This window comes from Panthera pardus, unplaced genomic scaffold (assembly GCF_024362965.1).
Source record: "Panthera pardus isolate Hobbes unplaced genomic scaffold, ASM2436296v1 HiC_scaffold_24, whole genome shotgun sequence".
Taxonomy (NCBI): Eukaryota; Metazoa; Chordata; class Mammalia; order Carnivora; family Felidae; genus Panthera; species Panthera pardus.
In genome coordinates, this window is record NW_026526810.1 from 11,890,566 (window position 1) to 11,905,671 (window position 15,106).

The 15,106-nt window shown below is 52.4% G+C and overlaps 1 protein-coding gene across 2 annotated transcripts in view; it reads left to right on the top strand.

Annotated features, from left to right (window-relative positions):
* LRRK1 (leucine rich repeat kinase 1) overlaps nucleotides 1–15,106 on the top strand; it is a 133,266-nt gene that overhangs the window by 86,714 nt on the left and 31,446 nt on the right. For both annotated transcript variants that reach the window (XM_019460087.2, XM_053888776.1), the window contains 8 exons: nucleotides 5,095–5,224; nucleotides 5,891–6,003; nucleotides 6,437–6,651; nucleotides 8,699–8,863; nucleotides 9,578–9,750; nucleotides 10,791–10,911; nucleotides 11,449–11,608; nucleotides 11,997–12,273. In XM_019460087.2, the coding sequence (XP_019315632.1) occupies nucleotides 5,095–5,224; nucleotides 5,891–6,003; nucleotides 6,437–6,651; nucleotides 8,699–8,863; nucleotides 9,578–9,750; nucleotides 10,791–10,911; nucleotides 11,449–11,608; nucleotides 11,997–12,273 (1,354 nt within the window). The remainder of the gene's footprint in view (nucleotides 1–5,094; nucleotides 5,225–5,890; nucleotides 6,004–6,436; nucleotides 6,652–8,698; nucleotides 8,864–9,577; nucleotides 9,751–10,790; nucleotides 10,912–11,448; nucleotides 11,609–11,996; nucleotides 12,274–15,106) is intronic.

Below are 15,106 nucleotides of genomic sequence, written 5' to 3' on the forward strand. Positions count from 1 at the left end.
GCAGGAGACAGCTGGGCGGGTGTTCCCTGCTCCACCACCGGGGGTCGCCCTTGCATGGGGCTTTTCTCTCCCCGTTTGGCCTGCAAGTATCCTGAAGTCCCCTCTCCTGCTTGCGGTCCGATGAGACTGGTAGCTGCTGTGTGGGTGGGTCTGCCATGAGCGAGCACCACCCTAGATATGGTGCACGTGTTAGAGCCTTTCTTGAAAGCCCACAGCATGAGGTATGGATTGGGGTTCCCCATTTTGCAGGTGAGGAAACTGAGGCTTCCACCGTCTTACATTCAGCTCAAACTTCCATAACAAAGCATCACAGACTGGGCGGCTTAGACAATGGAAATTTATGTTCTTACGGTTCTGGAGGCTGGCAGTCTGAGATCAGGGTGCCAGCACAGTCGGCTCCTTGTGAGAGCCTTCTTGCTGTGTTCTCACAAAGACCGACTGACAGACCGAGCCCGCCGGTGTCTCTTCTTGTGAGGGTACTAATCCCATCGTGGGACCCTACCTTCATGACCTCATCTAAACCTAATTACCTCCCAAAGGCTCCAATTCCAAGTATCATCACTCTGGGTGTTAGGGCTTCAACATATGAAGGGAGGAAGACAGTTCAGTCTGTAGCACCTGGCTGATATGCCCAGGTCACACGGCTGCTTGGTGACAACCAGCTTTCAGCCCAGCACTGTGGCACTCCAGCCCCGAGGTTGGGAAGGGCAGCACTGTGAAGTCCTTACTGCCACACCGTAGCATCCACGGGAAGTCCACGTGGGCACACAGTCACCCCACCCCCACCCCCGCATGCTATCCTGGCCAGCCTGACACTCTGTGGGGGGCTTAGGGTCTTCCCCCAAATTCATCAGAAACAGAACTTTTCTTAGAGTATTTTTACTGGTCTTAAAACCAGGCCAGTTCAGCAGACAATATTCCAGGAAAACAAATTTTTCTGGTTTCATTTTGTCTTCTGTGAGGTATGGGGGCAGGTGTGAACCTGTCCCTGGAGCTATTCAGCTGGCCCTTTTCTTTTTAACCTGAAAACTAAGACTTCTAAACCCAGCAGGGGTCACAGAAATATCCCTCAGGATGCTGTCCCGTAGAACCGGAACCAATATTTAGGTCATTTGAAATGTAACATAATGTTCTTCTTTGGCTCGATTTATGTTGGCAAGTGCTCTTTCAGTACAGATGGTGTAAGATGGGGACGAGAAATGCCAGAGGCTAAGACATATTGCAGGCATGACCCAAATGGTCTGTTCACCTGTTACGCCTTTTGATGAACTGATATGTTCAGTATATATATGGATATATGCGTATATAGCAGTCACGTATGAGTGTGTGTGTTTACATATGATTGAAAAAGTAACATGTCAGCAGTGGAACAGACCTAAGTAAATATAGGAATTCAGTATATGACAAAGGTGGAATTTCAATTTGGTAGGGAAAAAATGTTTTATTGTTTTAATAAATACTGTGGTGTAACTGCCTGTCCAGTTGGAAGGGGAAAAATCACAAGGCTGGGGTCCCTTCCTTATATCAACTACAAAAATTTCCATGTGGATTTCAGATTTACATATAAAAGAAAAAGAAAACAAGAAGCATTTAAGAGAATATATGTATAATCTGGGAGTGGAGAAGACCTTTAAAAACTAGGTGGAAAACCCAGAAGTCTTTAGAAAAGGACCAAAATCTTGGGCTTTGTAGAAATATGAAAGCTTTGTTCAGTAAAAGGCATCATAAACCAAGTCAAAATGCAAACAGACAAGAAATGTTTGCAACACAAATTGTTGCAACATAAACTGGCTTAAGTCCTAATATACAAAGACTGCTTACAAATTGTTTTTGCTTGTAAAGACAAACCAATAGGACAAAAAAAAAAAACAAAACAAAACAGGGGAGGGCAATGGATATAAACAGTTTGCAGAAAAGGAAGTCCAAATGGCCCCTGTAACAAATGATGAGGCCTCGAACCAACTACTGGGGACACACAATTAGGAATTTCATAACCGGTCCTTTTTTAAAAAAAATTTTTAACGTTTTATTCATTTTTGAAAGACAGAGTGCAAGCGGGGGAGGAGCCGAGAGAGAGAGAGAGAGAGAGAGAGAGAGAGAGAGAGACAGAATCTGAAGCAGGCTCCAGGCTCCAAGCCGTCAGCACAGAGCCTGACGTGGGGCTTGAACTCACAAACCATGAGATCATGACCTGAGCGGAAGTCAGACGCTCAATCGACTGAGCCACTCAGGCGCCCCTCATAACCGGTCCTTTTTAAAATGAAGGGCCTTGGGGCGGCTGGGTGGCTCAGTCGGTTAAGCGTCCGACTTCGGCTCAGGTCATGATCTCACGGTCCGTGAGTTCAAGCCCCGCATCAGGCTCTGTGCTGACAGCTCAGAGCCTGGAGCCTGCTTCACATTCTGCGTCTCCCTCTCTCTCTGACCCTCCCCCATTCATGCTGTCTCTCCCTGTCTCAAAAATAAATAAACGTTAAAAAAAAAAATTAAAAAAAAATAAAATAAAATGAAGGGCCTTGGGACTTTGGAAATTGAGTCCAGACATAAGGATTTCACTTGGAAGGAAAGAGAAACACACCCTTTCTTCTCGTCGATGCCCAAACGGGATGATAACACACGAGAAGTGTAGTGGAGGTGGATCTCAGTCATGTTTCCATTGCTGCGGGTTGAGCCTCGTACTTCATGAGTGGATTAGAAAGGTGTCTCCGGTTTAGAAATGTAGGCCTCGCAGACAGAGGTGGGCCCAACGCTGAGCGGGACCAGACACTCCCTCATGAGGCTACCAGAGCGCAAGGCCAAAGGCACGCATGAGCAGCGTAACTGGAGCGTGCACCGTTCTGGAAAATGACCTTGCTGGTGGCCCCTCAGGAGCCTGTCTGGGGAGCGAAGTGAGGGGGGCCACACGGCTTGGCAGTTTCCCTGGCAGAGGTGGGCCGAGGCATCAGCACACGACAAAGTCCGCTTGAGTTCCTAACTTTCGCCTCGTGAGTTGAGGCCCACACCTGGGATTGCAAATTCTCCCTCGGTGGGGCGATTCTCTCAGGGCTGTTGATCCTTGGGTGAGGAATTATCTGTAAAAGATAACTTATTTGCAGAAGGAGAGTAGAATTCCGAGGAGATTTATGTACGTTCAAGTAGTCATGTTTGTGTGGCGGCCTTGTCCAAAAATAATTTGGACAGCCGTTTTTACGGTAAAATTCAGACCAGCAGAGTCATAAATTACTTATGAATAAATAATTACAGTTCATAAATACCTCGAGCTGTGCTCGCGCAGCCCCGTTTCCATAGTTTCTGCACCGGGCCGAGAACTCTGTGACAGGTGCTGTCTCTGTTTGCAGTGGTAATTGCTTGTTCCCTCCGTCCGTTACTTAGAGAGGCTTCATAAACACCAAGGTCAAACTGGAAAATCGAGACGCGCAGAGGCCAGGTGTTGAGAACGTTCTCAGGGTAGAAAGGGAGCCTTTCTTACTGTGCGTGTGTTTTCAGTGTGTGTTGCGGCAGGTTGAAGTTGATCATTCTTTTTCACTGGGGGGAAAAAAAGAAAGTCCTTTTGAGCATCTTCCTATGTCCAAATCCATTTTTTTTAGAAAGCGTGTTACACCTTTGTTTCTAAAGGAGCCCCTTCACTGAGTCCCCTCCCTGTGGCTGCTAGCTGGATCGGTTTTCCGGGCGCTGCTTTCAGTATTCTGTTATCGTCTCTCCCGGAACATTCTCTGATGCCAGGTTACCCCCATTAGCATTGATACCTCGGCTACATGTGTGGAGGAGAGCCAGAGGACAGGGAGGAAGTTGTGATCAAGGACAGCGGAAAGTCGCTCGGCCCAACAAAAGAATCCCAGCTTCTCTATCTCGCTTGGCTGGCAGAGGGCCGGAGAAGAGGGCTTTGGGCCAGTCTTTTATCTTGAGTTCTCAGAGCTGGAGCTGAAAGGGACCCTTGGGGGCCTGCAGTCCTGCCCCCCTCTGTGCCTGACCAGGGAGGATAAGGCACTTCAGAGATTCTGCTAGAAACCTAAGCCTCTCATCCCCATCAGAGTGCAAGCACAAGCTCCCTGCCACGGTCTTTCTCCGCCCCCACCCTCCGGTGCCCCTGGAAAGAGCACAGGTGACATGAGTTTAATGGGAATCTCCTAATTAGCCTAATTAATGAAATCACTGAAATACTAGAGAGCTGGCTACTTTTTCAGAGAATGCCATCTTAGGAAGCCTAAAAACTGAGCCCATTGTATTATTTTCTAGTTGCCTGGCTCTTTCTTAACTGGAGAGGTAATTCATGTCCGCAGTAAACAGAATTTTTGAACAGTGCTGAAGGTATGGAATGAATATCCAGCCTCCTAGTCATCCCCTTCCCCAGAGACAACCACGGAATTTGCTGTGTCTCTGGTAACGGATATGTTTGTGTCTAACATACTTGTAGAACATGTACGTGCATACGTGCCTGTGTGTATCCACATGCCTATAGCAGCACGTAAAATGCACGCACATGGGTGGTGTGTGTGCATACGCCTATAATATCATATAGCACACTTATATACCTGTGTGCCTGTGTAGTGTGCACATAAACAGCATCAGATAGCATATCCATGTGCATATACCGCACATACATGTAACACATTCATGTAAATGCATGAGTGTGTGTTTGCTCACATGCCTGCACACGTTTTGGTGGGTCACAAGTTAAGCCTTCTAGATGCCTGATGCCACCTCCTTGCTTTTCAGTTCACCAATAGCTCGTGAGTATCACTTCATACCCGCACGTGTAGACCTGCCCCATGCTTTGTAATAGTTGAATACTATCCTATTATTCATTAGCTACCCCCCTTTGGGGCAGACATGTAAGCCATCTTTTGTCTTTGCTGTTACAAACAGTGTGCCATCGAGTGTCCTGTCTTTGCATCTTTGCCACACGGACAAGGGCATCTGTAGGACCATTCCCTCGAATTAGAATCCCTGGGGCAGTCAGATGGGCACCTCATTCAGATTGCCTTGCCCAAAATACCCTCCAGAGGATGCAGCATTTTGTATGGCCACCTGGCCTCCAGGCTGTGACGGTCCAGAATTATCTGCAAATATCCAGTCTGCTTTGCCATTTCTTTGCAGCCGGTGTGCTGGAATTTCCGGCCTTCCTAAGTGAGTCTTTGGAGGTCCTTTGTCTGAACGACAATCATCTGGATGCAGTCCCTCCCTCGGTTTGCCTACTGAAGAACTTATCAGAACTCTACTTGGGAAAGTGAGTACCCAGCCAGAGCAGCCACACTGGCCCTTCTGGCCCGGGGAGGCAGAGTGTCCTGTAACCCATCTGAGGACACAGACACGGGGAAAGAGAAGCCATCTATGTACCAGGAAGCAGCAGGTGGACTTTGAGAACCGGGCTTAGTCAAAGAGTCGGGGTGGGGGGTGAGGGTGGGGGGAAGGCTGGCAAGTGACGCCATGATGCATCATTTGCTACTTGACTCAGTCGTAATGAAAGGAGTGCTCCTTCATCCTTCCATTTACTAGATACCTACTGCCAGGCACTGCTGGGGGGGTTCAGACAGTGTGCAAAACAATGAAAATATGAAAAAAAAAAGTTCAGGTTATGTTGCCTTTTTGAGAAGAGATACTAGTAATCTTTATGGATCATCGTAATACATAGAAGAGAGGCGGACGTTGGGGGTGGAAATCCAGTTCTAAGCCACAGGGCTTTGCAGAAGACAGGGCTCCCATTTGTACTGCTGTCTTCCCAGGGAGAAAGGCTTTGGAATTACTATATAAATGGGAGGCGAGAAAGCAGGGGCCCATGATGTCAGGCTTGGGGTGCGGGCCCCAGAGGCTGACAGGCTGCTGTGTGTGTGTGTGCACATGTGTGTGTTCTCCCACGGTGTGTGTGTGTGTGTGTGTGTGTGTGTGCCCTCAGCAATCCTGGCCTCCGAGAACTCCCTCCTGAGCTGGGGCAGCTGGGCAACCTTTGGCAGTTGGACATTGAAGACCTGAACATCAGCAACGTGCCCACGGAGATCAGAAAGGAAGGTAGGGCTTCCTCAGCACCGCCCCCTGGGAAAAATGACTCAAGTCCACTTGTTAAGGACCTTGGGGTGGAAGCTGCTGGGTGTCCCATGGAGCCCAACTGCGGGCTCCCATGGTTGGGAAGGTGCTGTAAAATTACCCAGAAAGTGATAGTTGCTGGGCACCGTGGTATTGCGATTGACCACATGATAAAAGTATCTTTGGTTCTGTGGGCAGGAAGGATTTTGTCTGGACGCCCTTGACTTTTGGACTCCACTTTTGGGATGATTAGTATCACACCTTTTCCCCATCAAACCCAATACTGCTCTCAACTTGCCCCATTAGAACATGTGCAAAGTGTTCCTTCAAGACAGGATGTTGTTTCCCAAGGGCCGTGAGCATGTTCTCGTCTATACGTCCACAGTGTCTACTTTCCCCGCTCTGTGATTTTGCATAGGCCCCAAAGCGATGTTGTCTTACCTGCGCGCTCAGCTGCGGAAAGCAGAGAAGTGCAAGCTGATGAAAATGATCATCGTGGGTCCTCCGCGCCAGGGCAAGTCCACCCTCCTGGAGATCTTACAGACGGGGAGGGCCCCCCAGGTGGTGCACAGCGAGGCCACCATCAGGACCACCAAGTGGGAGCTCCAGAGGCCAGCTGGCTCGAGAGCCAAGGTCAAGGATGTTCGGTGTGCAGAGTCCCCCATGGGTGGGAGGGAGTTTTCCCTGGCACTTTCTGTCTCCTCTCCAGAGAGCCTGGGATTTTCACAGCCTGGTGTCTGGGGCCCAGGATATTTACTGGGGCCGCTGTGTGCTGTTTCAAAGTTCCTGCCAAGGGCCAGTGAATAATTTCTTAATATGACTTCATAGTTCTGTTACGGTTAAGTTGAGGCTTCGGGCCAGTGGTTTGGCCGTCCGTTAGATTTCTTTGATGAGCTTTTGAAGGCAGCAGTGGCCAGGCTCTGCCCTTCCTGGCTCTAAGGATTATAATTCAAATGGTCTGGGGTAGCTGCCCCCCAGAGCTGAGAGCAAACTGCTACCATAGACAGTGAGACCCAGCAGCACCTGCCCCTCGCGGGGAGGCTGAGAACCCACCCCCTGGAATGAATGCACTGTCCTGCCTAACACCTGCTTCCACCCCAAGTTCCGAAAAGTCTGGTTTTCAAGCCCTTATGTGGTGAACCTGTTAATCATCTTGTTTTGCGTTCAGCGTGAGACAAAGGAAAATGAAACTTGCCTCGCACTGGAATCAGAGAAGAGAGCCTGTAGAGGAATGCAGGGGTAGAATATCCCAGAATATAGAACGCTGGGAGCAACAGCTCAGGGGAGAACACACCCCTGGAATGCCTCCCTTACCTGTCGCAGTATTTGTAGGCACACAGAACCACACAGGGACCCAGGTGCAGGGAGGCTGTTCGGGGAAAACCAAGGGGCGTTGGGGCCAGAGGCTGCATGGTTTACCCGCCCCCTCCCCCAGCCCCAGCCCCCAGCACAGTGCCAACTAGAGACAACAATGTCTTGTTGCAGGATCTTTTTTACAAAATCACTTTCCAAGTAGGAAATTCCGGTTCGGGTCATTAGGCATTTAGGCTGTACATTTTAGCAGACTCAGAAACCGGTCCTCTAAAGGGCAGAGCCCCACCTTTTAATGCCATAACAGTCAAATAATACCAGCCCCACCACAACCCCCCAAAAGGCCCCAGGAGTGAATCTAACTACCCCGTGTCCAAAGGTTCTCTAAAGCCCCCAGGATCTCTGGATTCTCTCCTGGTTTTTTAAGCAAAACTACTCAATATCACTTTCTCCCAGCTATTCTTTAGCAAATGATTGTCTGACGTCTGGGGGGTGAATTGCAGTTTCCATTTTTCCTGTCCTTTGGCCCCTACTTCCTTTCTGCCGTTATTATCATTTCCCCTCCTTTAGTGGAAGGACAACCACCTGATGTTTCAGACGCCGAGCCCCGTAACGCCCTGTGTGTCTGGGCCTTCTGCCAGTTTAGAACAGCTGCCCGTTTTCATTTCTTTGCAAAAGCAGGTCAGCACGCCTTGTCTTGGAGGCCAAAATGCAGCATATTGGAAATGATTCTTTGCTACAGAAAACTGCAATCTTAGCTGGTGGGGCCAGACTCTTAGCTCATAGAACGATAGAGAAACCACCGTTTACACAGTCTTTCCCGGCAGCACTACAGCTAATCTTTTGTTTGATTCCCACGTCGGGGAAGTTTCCCATCATCCTTGGTGGGCGCCGCCCTCTGGCCTACTCAAGTCCGGAGGCCGGAGGCCCGTCTCCTTGGCCTCGCCCTTGCACAGATGGAGGTTAAGCCTTGGCGTGGGCGCTGACGTCAGCACCGGGGTTCCCTCCAGCAGGATGTCTCCTAACTGTCTGCAGCAGAGACAGAGGCAGGACAGAGCCCCCAGTGTTTGGCAGATACAGGTGGACGCGAACGGGAGCCAGCCATCCAGGAAGGCCTGCCCTCCCTCCTACCCCCGGGCTCTGTCAGGGGTAGATAGATGCTTCCAGAAGTCCACCTCCACACTGCTGGGCCCCTTTCCCTCCCTTGGGTCACTTGCTTCCTGAGACAAACAGCAGGATGGGCAAAGCCCTTCCACTGCTGGGCCATTTTTAGGCCCCAATCCCAGCATCTGAAGTGATCAGTTATCCCGATAACTGTACAGCCTTGGTTCCTAAATGCCTCCTGTCGCTGCCCTTGTTGCTCAAGCAGGTTGAGTCCGTGGAATTCACCGTCTGGGACATCGGTGGCCCCGCCAGCATGGCCACTGTCAATCAGTGCTTCTTCACAGACAAGGCCCTGTATGTGGTGGTCTGGAACCTAGCACTGGGGGAGGAGGCCGTGGCCAACCTCCAGTTCTGGCTGCTCAACATCGAGGTGAGGAGATGCCAGCCAGCCCTGCGGTTGCCAGTCCTCAGAGTGTCACAGGGGTCTGCCACTTCTCTGAAGCATCCCCCTTCACTGAGGAAAAAAAAGAGAACAGAAAAGAAATGGTCAGGGAGAAACACTTTGCGTTTGGGCTGGTTTTCGGAGGACCCAGGATCCTAGGTCACAGTGAAACACTTCACAACCATCCTGAGCCAGGGGCACCTGGGTGGTTCAGTCGGCTAAGCACCCGACTCTTGATTTCAGCTCAGGTCACGATCTCATGGTCGTGAGATTGAGCCCTGCATCAGGCTCTCTGCTGAGCGTGGAGCCTGCTTGGGATTCTCTCTGTCTCTCTCTGCGCCTCCCCTGCTCATGCTCTCTCTCTCACTCTCTAAAAAGAAAAAGAAAAGTGAAAAACCCTCCTCAGCCAGATTGTTGGTGGTGCTTTTGTAATTTTCTTCTACCTTAAATTTAAGAGCCCCCCACCCTTGGACCCAAAAGGAAAACAGAACTCCCCTCTCACGAGCAGAGGTGATGAGAGCCTGGATTCAGGCCACTGCCCCAGGGAGCTGACGTGCTGGCTGCAGGGATCAGAAATCCAGACCCTCCGGGGTGCCTCATGGAACCCCTCAGGGCCAAACAGGTTTTGCAGAGAGGAGTGCGGGGCACCTAGGAGCTGTTTCCCAGTGCCCCGATGCTCAGCCACGGGGTTCTCTCTGGCAGGCCAAGGCCCCCAACGCTGTGGTGCTGGTGGTTGGAACACACCTGGACTTAATCGAAACCAAATTCCGAGTGGAGAGAATCGCAACCCTGCGCGCCTATGTGCTGGCGTTGTGCCGTTCGCCCTCCGGGTCCAGGGCCACGGGCTTCCCGGACATCACCTTCAAACACTTACAGTGAGTGTCCTGCTTGCTCCTACCTTGTGCCTGAGGCTGCTGCTCCCTCCGGTGTCCATCTTTCCCGGGGACACTGGGATCCGCCTGCAGAGGGCTCCCCAAGCCGGGGGCTGGGCTCCTCGGGGGCCCCTTCTGGGCTCAGCCCCCAGAGCAGACTCGGCCCTGGGGAGGGCAAGGAGCTGCTAGAGGAGTGGCAGGGCAGAGCCTGGGCACACCCTCTCCACGCTTCTTTCCTGGTCCGCTCCTTCCCCGGGGCCAGTGCTGAGTGTGCATGGCCCCCACGGGACCAGGAGATTTGAGCTCGTGCACCACGCATCACATTTGCTGATCCCTGACCAAGGACAGACCCCACGGGCAGTCTTGGTCCTTGCATTGGGGCTGAGCGGTCTGGGCCAGTGCCAATGGAACTGGTGCCCTGGGCTTGTCACTTCTCTCACCTTCTGAGCTTGGACTCACGACAGCCCTGTGGGGTACAGGGACCGTTGTGCCCACTTCACAGATGGTAAAACAAGCCCAGCGAGTGAAGTAAGCGTTCTCTCAGAGGAATCAAGTGTGTGTTACTACAGCCGTGCCAGTGGCTCTCAGCTTCCCTCACTCTGGGTGCAGTGCCGCAGACCTGGGTGCAGGTGACAGCCTGGGGCCACTTCTGCCCTGCTCAGAATGCGGGATCTGGCAGATCCTGATGCAGAATTTCCGGAATTCTTCGTGTGTCCTTGAGAACACCCCTGAGTCCTGTGACAATAGGAGCGCTGGCTCTGAGCCAGACACCTGGGTCCACCCCAAGTCTGCTCCTTTCCAGCTTGGAGGTCACCTTGCACCCGTATGCAAGGTGTCACCTTCCTCCTCTGTAAAACGGGTGCACTCAGAACACATACCGCGTTGCTCCTAGTGAGACCTGGATACATTTGTCCGTGCCCACCTCTCACGAGCTCCCTTGACTTGCCAGCATTAGGGACAAAACCTGGGGAAACAGAGACACTACAGGGCTTGTCAGAGGGAAGACGCGTGATGAGTGATCACCTTCTGTGTTACACTCGCAGCGAACTCTCCTGCAAGAGTCTGGAAGGCCAGGAAGGGCTACGGCAGCTGATCTTCCACGTCACGTGCAACATGAAGGATGTGGGCAGCACCATAGGCTGCCAGAGACTCGCGGGGAGGCTGGTGGGTACCCGGCGCTTCTGACCGGAACCAGAGGGGCTGCTCCCATTGCGCTGGGAACCCAAGCTTCCCTCCCTCCCTGCTGTCAAACAAGTATGCTGGGTCCTCAGGCGCAGTGGTCCCAACACAAGAACCGTTTTCAGGAGGCGGGGGGGAGGGAGGCAAGGGGATGGGGCAGTGAGGGGAGAGGTTCACCTACCCGGGGGACACCTGGGTGGTTCAGTCGGTTAAGCGTCCGACTCTTGATGTCGGCTCAGGCCGTGATCTCACGGTTTGTGAGTTCAAACCCCGCGGCGGGCTCTGTGCTGGCAGTGTGGAGCCTGCTTGGGATTCCCTCCCTCCCTCTCTCTCTCTCTCTCTCTCCCTATCTATCTCTCTCTCTCTCTCTCTGCCCCTCCCCTGCTTGTGCTCTCTCTCTCTTTGCAAATAAATAAACATTAAAAAAAAGAAGAAGAAGTTCACCTGCTGGGCCTCAGGGGCTGGCAGGCAGGGCTGGGGACCTGGGGACCCAGCCACCCACCTGTCCCCGCCGCCCCCCAGATCCCCAGGAGCTACCTGAGCCTCCAGGAGGCAGTGCTGGCCGAGCAGCAGCGCCGAAGCCTGAGCGACGACGTGCAGTACCTGACGGACAGGCAGCTGGAGCAGCTGGTGGAGCAGACACCAGACAACGACATCAAAGACTATGAGGACCTGCAGTCCGGTGAGTGGGGGGCGGGGGGGGCGGGCGCAGCGGCCCAGGTGGACTCCCACCGGCACAGGCGTGTCTACGAATGGCTGGCAAAGCACTTCAGGTGTTTGTGATTCGGGGGCCACGAAAAAAATTGTCAGGAGCAGGCAAGTGTGCCAAACTGGAACCCATGAGAGGTGGAGATCAACGGCCGGGGGCTCCCCCGCTGGCCGCGTCGGATTAGCACGTGGGCAAGACTTACGAGACTGGGCGGCCGACCCGGCTAAAGGGCCATGCGTTTTGGGAGCCTTGGTTGCTTTCCTAGGAAGAACGTGTGGCCTGGGCCCCTCGGGATGAGGCCACCCCAGAGTCCTTCGCCCCTTGTCTGACGCTGCTTCCTCCCGCCCGCTTCCCTGGGCAGCCATCAGCTTCCTCATAGAGACCGGCACCCTGCTGCACTTCCCGGACACCAGCCACGGCCTGAGGAACCTCTACTTCCTCGACCCCATTTGGCTGTCCGAATGTCTGCAGAGGATCTTCAACATCAAGGGCTCCCGCTCAGTGGCCAAGAACGGGGTGATCCGGGCCGAGGACCTCAGGATGCTGCTGGTGGGGACCGGCTTCACACAGCAGACAGAGGAGCAGTACTTCCAGTTCCTGGCCAAGTTCGAGATCGCCCTGCCGGTGGCCAACGACAGGTGAGCCCTCGGCCGGGCTGCCCGCACTGCTCCCTGGAGGAAGGACTTGGGACTGGGGGCACTGGTGGCTGGAACGAGATGTCCAGGGATGGGCCATAGTGAGGACCCGCCTGCCTGGGCTGGCTGCTCCTTCCTGTGCCGTGGGATTCCCTTTTCAGGGGATTCAGAGAAAATGCATTTATTGAAAAAGTGCAGGAAACCGTGCAAGAATGGCATTAAAAATATTCTGGAGGCTGGGGGAGGGAGTTCATGTTTTAGAGGGTTGACTGCTTGGGTATTTGGTGAATACATATGGGTTAAGTGACGAGGGTGCCCACGCTAATTACACAGCCTGGCTTCAAAAGGCAGAGAGGGCAGGGCCTGGGGGCCGGGTACTCATGGGTCTGAGCTAGTGATGATACATCTAACCCAGCTGGGTGCTCAGGGCCTCCTGGCCCTAATTTCCTCCTGGGTCTAATACCAGTGCCGCCCAGGTATTAGGCAGCAGCCAGGCAGCCAGGCAGCAGCCAGGCAGCAGCCAGGACTCCAGATCCACAGACCAGACCACACAGACCAAATCCACCTACTATAGACCTTGTCACCACCCACCCCCGACCCCAGAGCTCTGGGGAGATGACCACTGGAGGTCATCTGGAGCTCCCGCGAAGCTGGCCTGGACCCTGTGTGGCCAGCCCAGAGACTCTGCCTGCATAGACTGGGGCCTCTCAGGAGCCAGACCTCAGTCGCTGTGCCTGAGGCACGACTCAGATTTCCACTCAACCTTATAACTACAGGAGAGGGCCTCAGTCCTTCTTGTCGCTCCAGCCCCCTGGGGGCCATGAGTGAGTCCTAAAAAGAGAAACTCCAGAGAGGAACTGAGAGTCCGCAAGATACCTCATACCGTGGCCCAGGGTGTGTCCTGGACTTTGGTCCGTGCAACATGAGGCAGCCTCTGAGTTGACAGCATTGCCAAAATCTGACGATTTTCTGGTTATTTTACCGACAGGACAGAGAAAGGTGGGAATTCCTGCACTCAGGAAAGGCAAGGCAGTTGTCCACACATGTGTGTCCGGGTGGACCATAAAATCAGCCAGGTCATGGCCAAGTGTCCAAAGAGGCTTATAGCACAGCGGGTCAGACCACAGAGCCAGAATGCCTGAGTATGAACCCCAACTGCCCTTCTTGCCTCACCTGTAAAATGGGAATAATGCGATTACCAACGAGTATTATAGTTGTTGTGAGGATTAAATACAACAATGCACGTTGGGGTACTTGGGTGGCTCATTCAGTTAAGCGTTTGACTCGATTTCAGCTCCGGTCATGATCTCATGGTTCATGAGATCAAGTCCCGAGTTCGGCTCTATGCTGACAGCACAGAACCTGCTTGGGATTCTCTCTCTCCCTTTCTCTCTCGGCCCGTCCCCCACTTTCTCTCTCTCACCCTCTCTCTCAAAATAAATAGACATTTAAATAATAATAATAATAAAATTAGATAATACACGTAAAGTATTCAAGGTATCTCTTGCACTTGAAGGCTCCAAAGACATCAGTACAACTTACTGTCACTCTTTGTGTTAAGTACTCAGAGCCAGTGGCATCTGGTTTCATATAAAGTAACGAATATCCGAGCATTTTCCATTTTAGCACAGGTGTGATGGTTCCCCTGTGCCCTAGGCTGAGTTCCATCTCTTTGCACATAAGCCTTTATCTGGTCAGTGATGCTACTGACCATCTCTGAGAGCTCCTGTCCCACCAAGGCAGTCATGGTGGTGTAGCATGAGTGAACCAGCTCCCAGGTACAGACCCGGTGCCCTGCCCAGGGTTTCATGGCTTTATGTTCAACAGGCACATGAACATAGACCCCATCTTGCTGACACTGTGGTTATCCCCTGGTTCAGGCTTCCCAGCTAGTAATTGCTCTCAAGTAGGCCAGCAGGCGTCCGTGGTCTTGCTCCACACACCTTGAGAAGAGCTTCCGTTGCCAGTCTGGATCTCTTCGTTTACCATGCTGGCTTCTGAGTCATCTCTGCCTTTGGAAATATTGAGCCCCTGCTCTGTGTGTGCCGTGTTGCCTGCGGGGGCTCCTGCGTCCAGAGCAAGCTCTCTGCACTCACTCTTACACCTACAAAGACGTGGGCAGCGTAAGATCCAAGCTGAGTGTGATGTGGGCGAAAGAAGCGGAATAAATCATGCAAGGCACTGACAAGGGCCTCCCACTTGGGGAAGAGACAGAACAGCTAGATAACAAGGACTTTTCAGAACATGAAGGAATAAATCAGGGTGTCCTGCTGGCCAAGGCCAGGGGTGGAGGGAAAGGTGATTGAGAAGGTCCTTTTACTCAGGATCTGAAGTGGCTAAAAAGAACCTAACACTTCATTGCCTGCCCCCTTTGGGCCTCACCTGCACAGCCCCTGTCCATCCTCCACCAACTCTGTGGGATAAGTGTCCTTTCTCGTCCCACGTCAGGGAGGTGGAATCTCAATACGGTTACACTGCATGCCAAAAACACAGAGCCGGGATTAAGTATTCTTTTACAGTATTTTCGAGGGTCTCTTCCAGCAAGTTCTAAAGACATTTTATTGGACCTAAACTGATGTATTTTAAAAGCATCAGGGGAGCTGAAGGCAAGGCCTTTGTTGAGAAAAGGGCACACCCAGGGGCTCCCCTGTGCCTGCCTGCCTCCACAGCTCCACACACACACAGAACATGCTGGTTTTCAGGCACGCTCTCAGTGGGACCTCCCCAGGCTTCAGCTGTTTCCCACTGACCACAGTCATGAACAGCTCACTGACTCGGTGACTCAGCACTTTTACGATGAGCAAGAGTGCTCTCATAAACCATCCCTCTGTGCAAA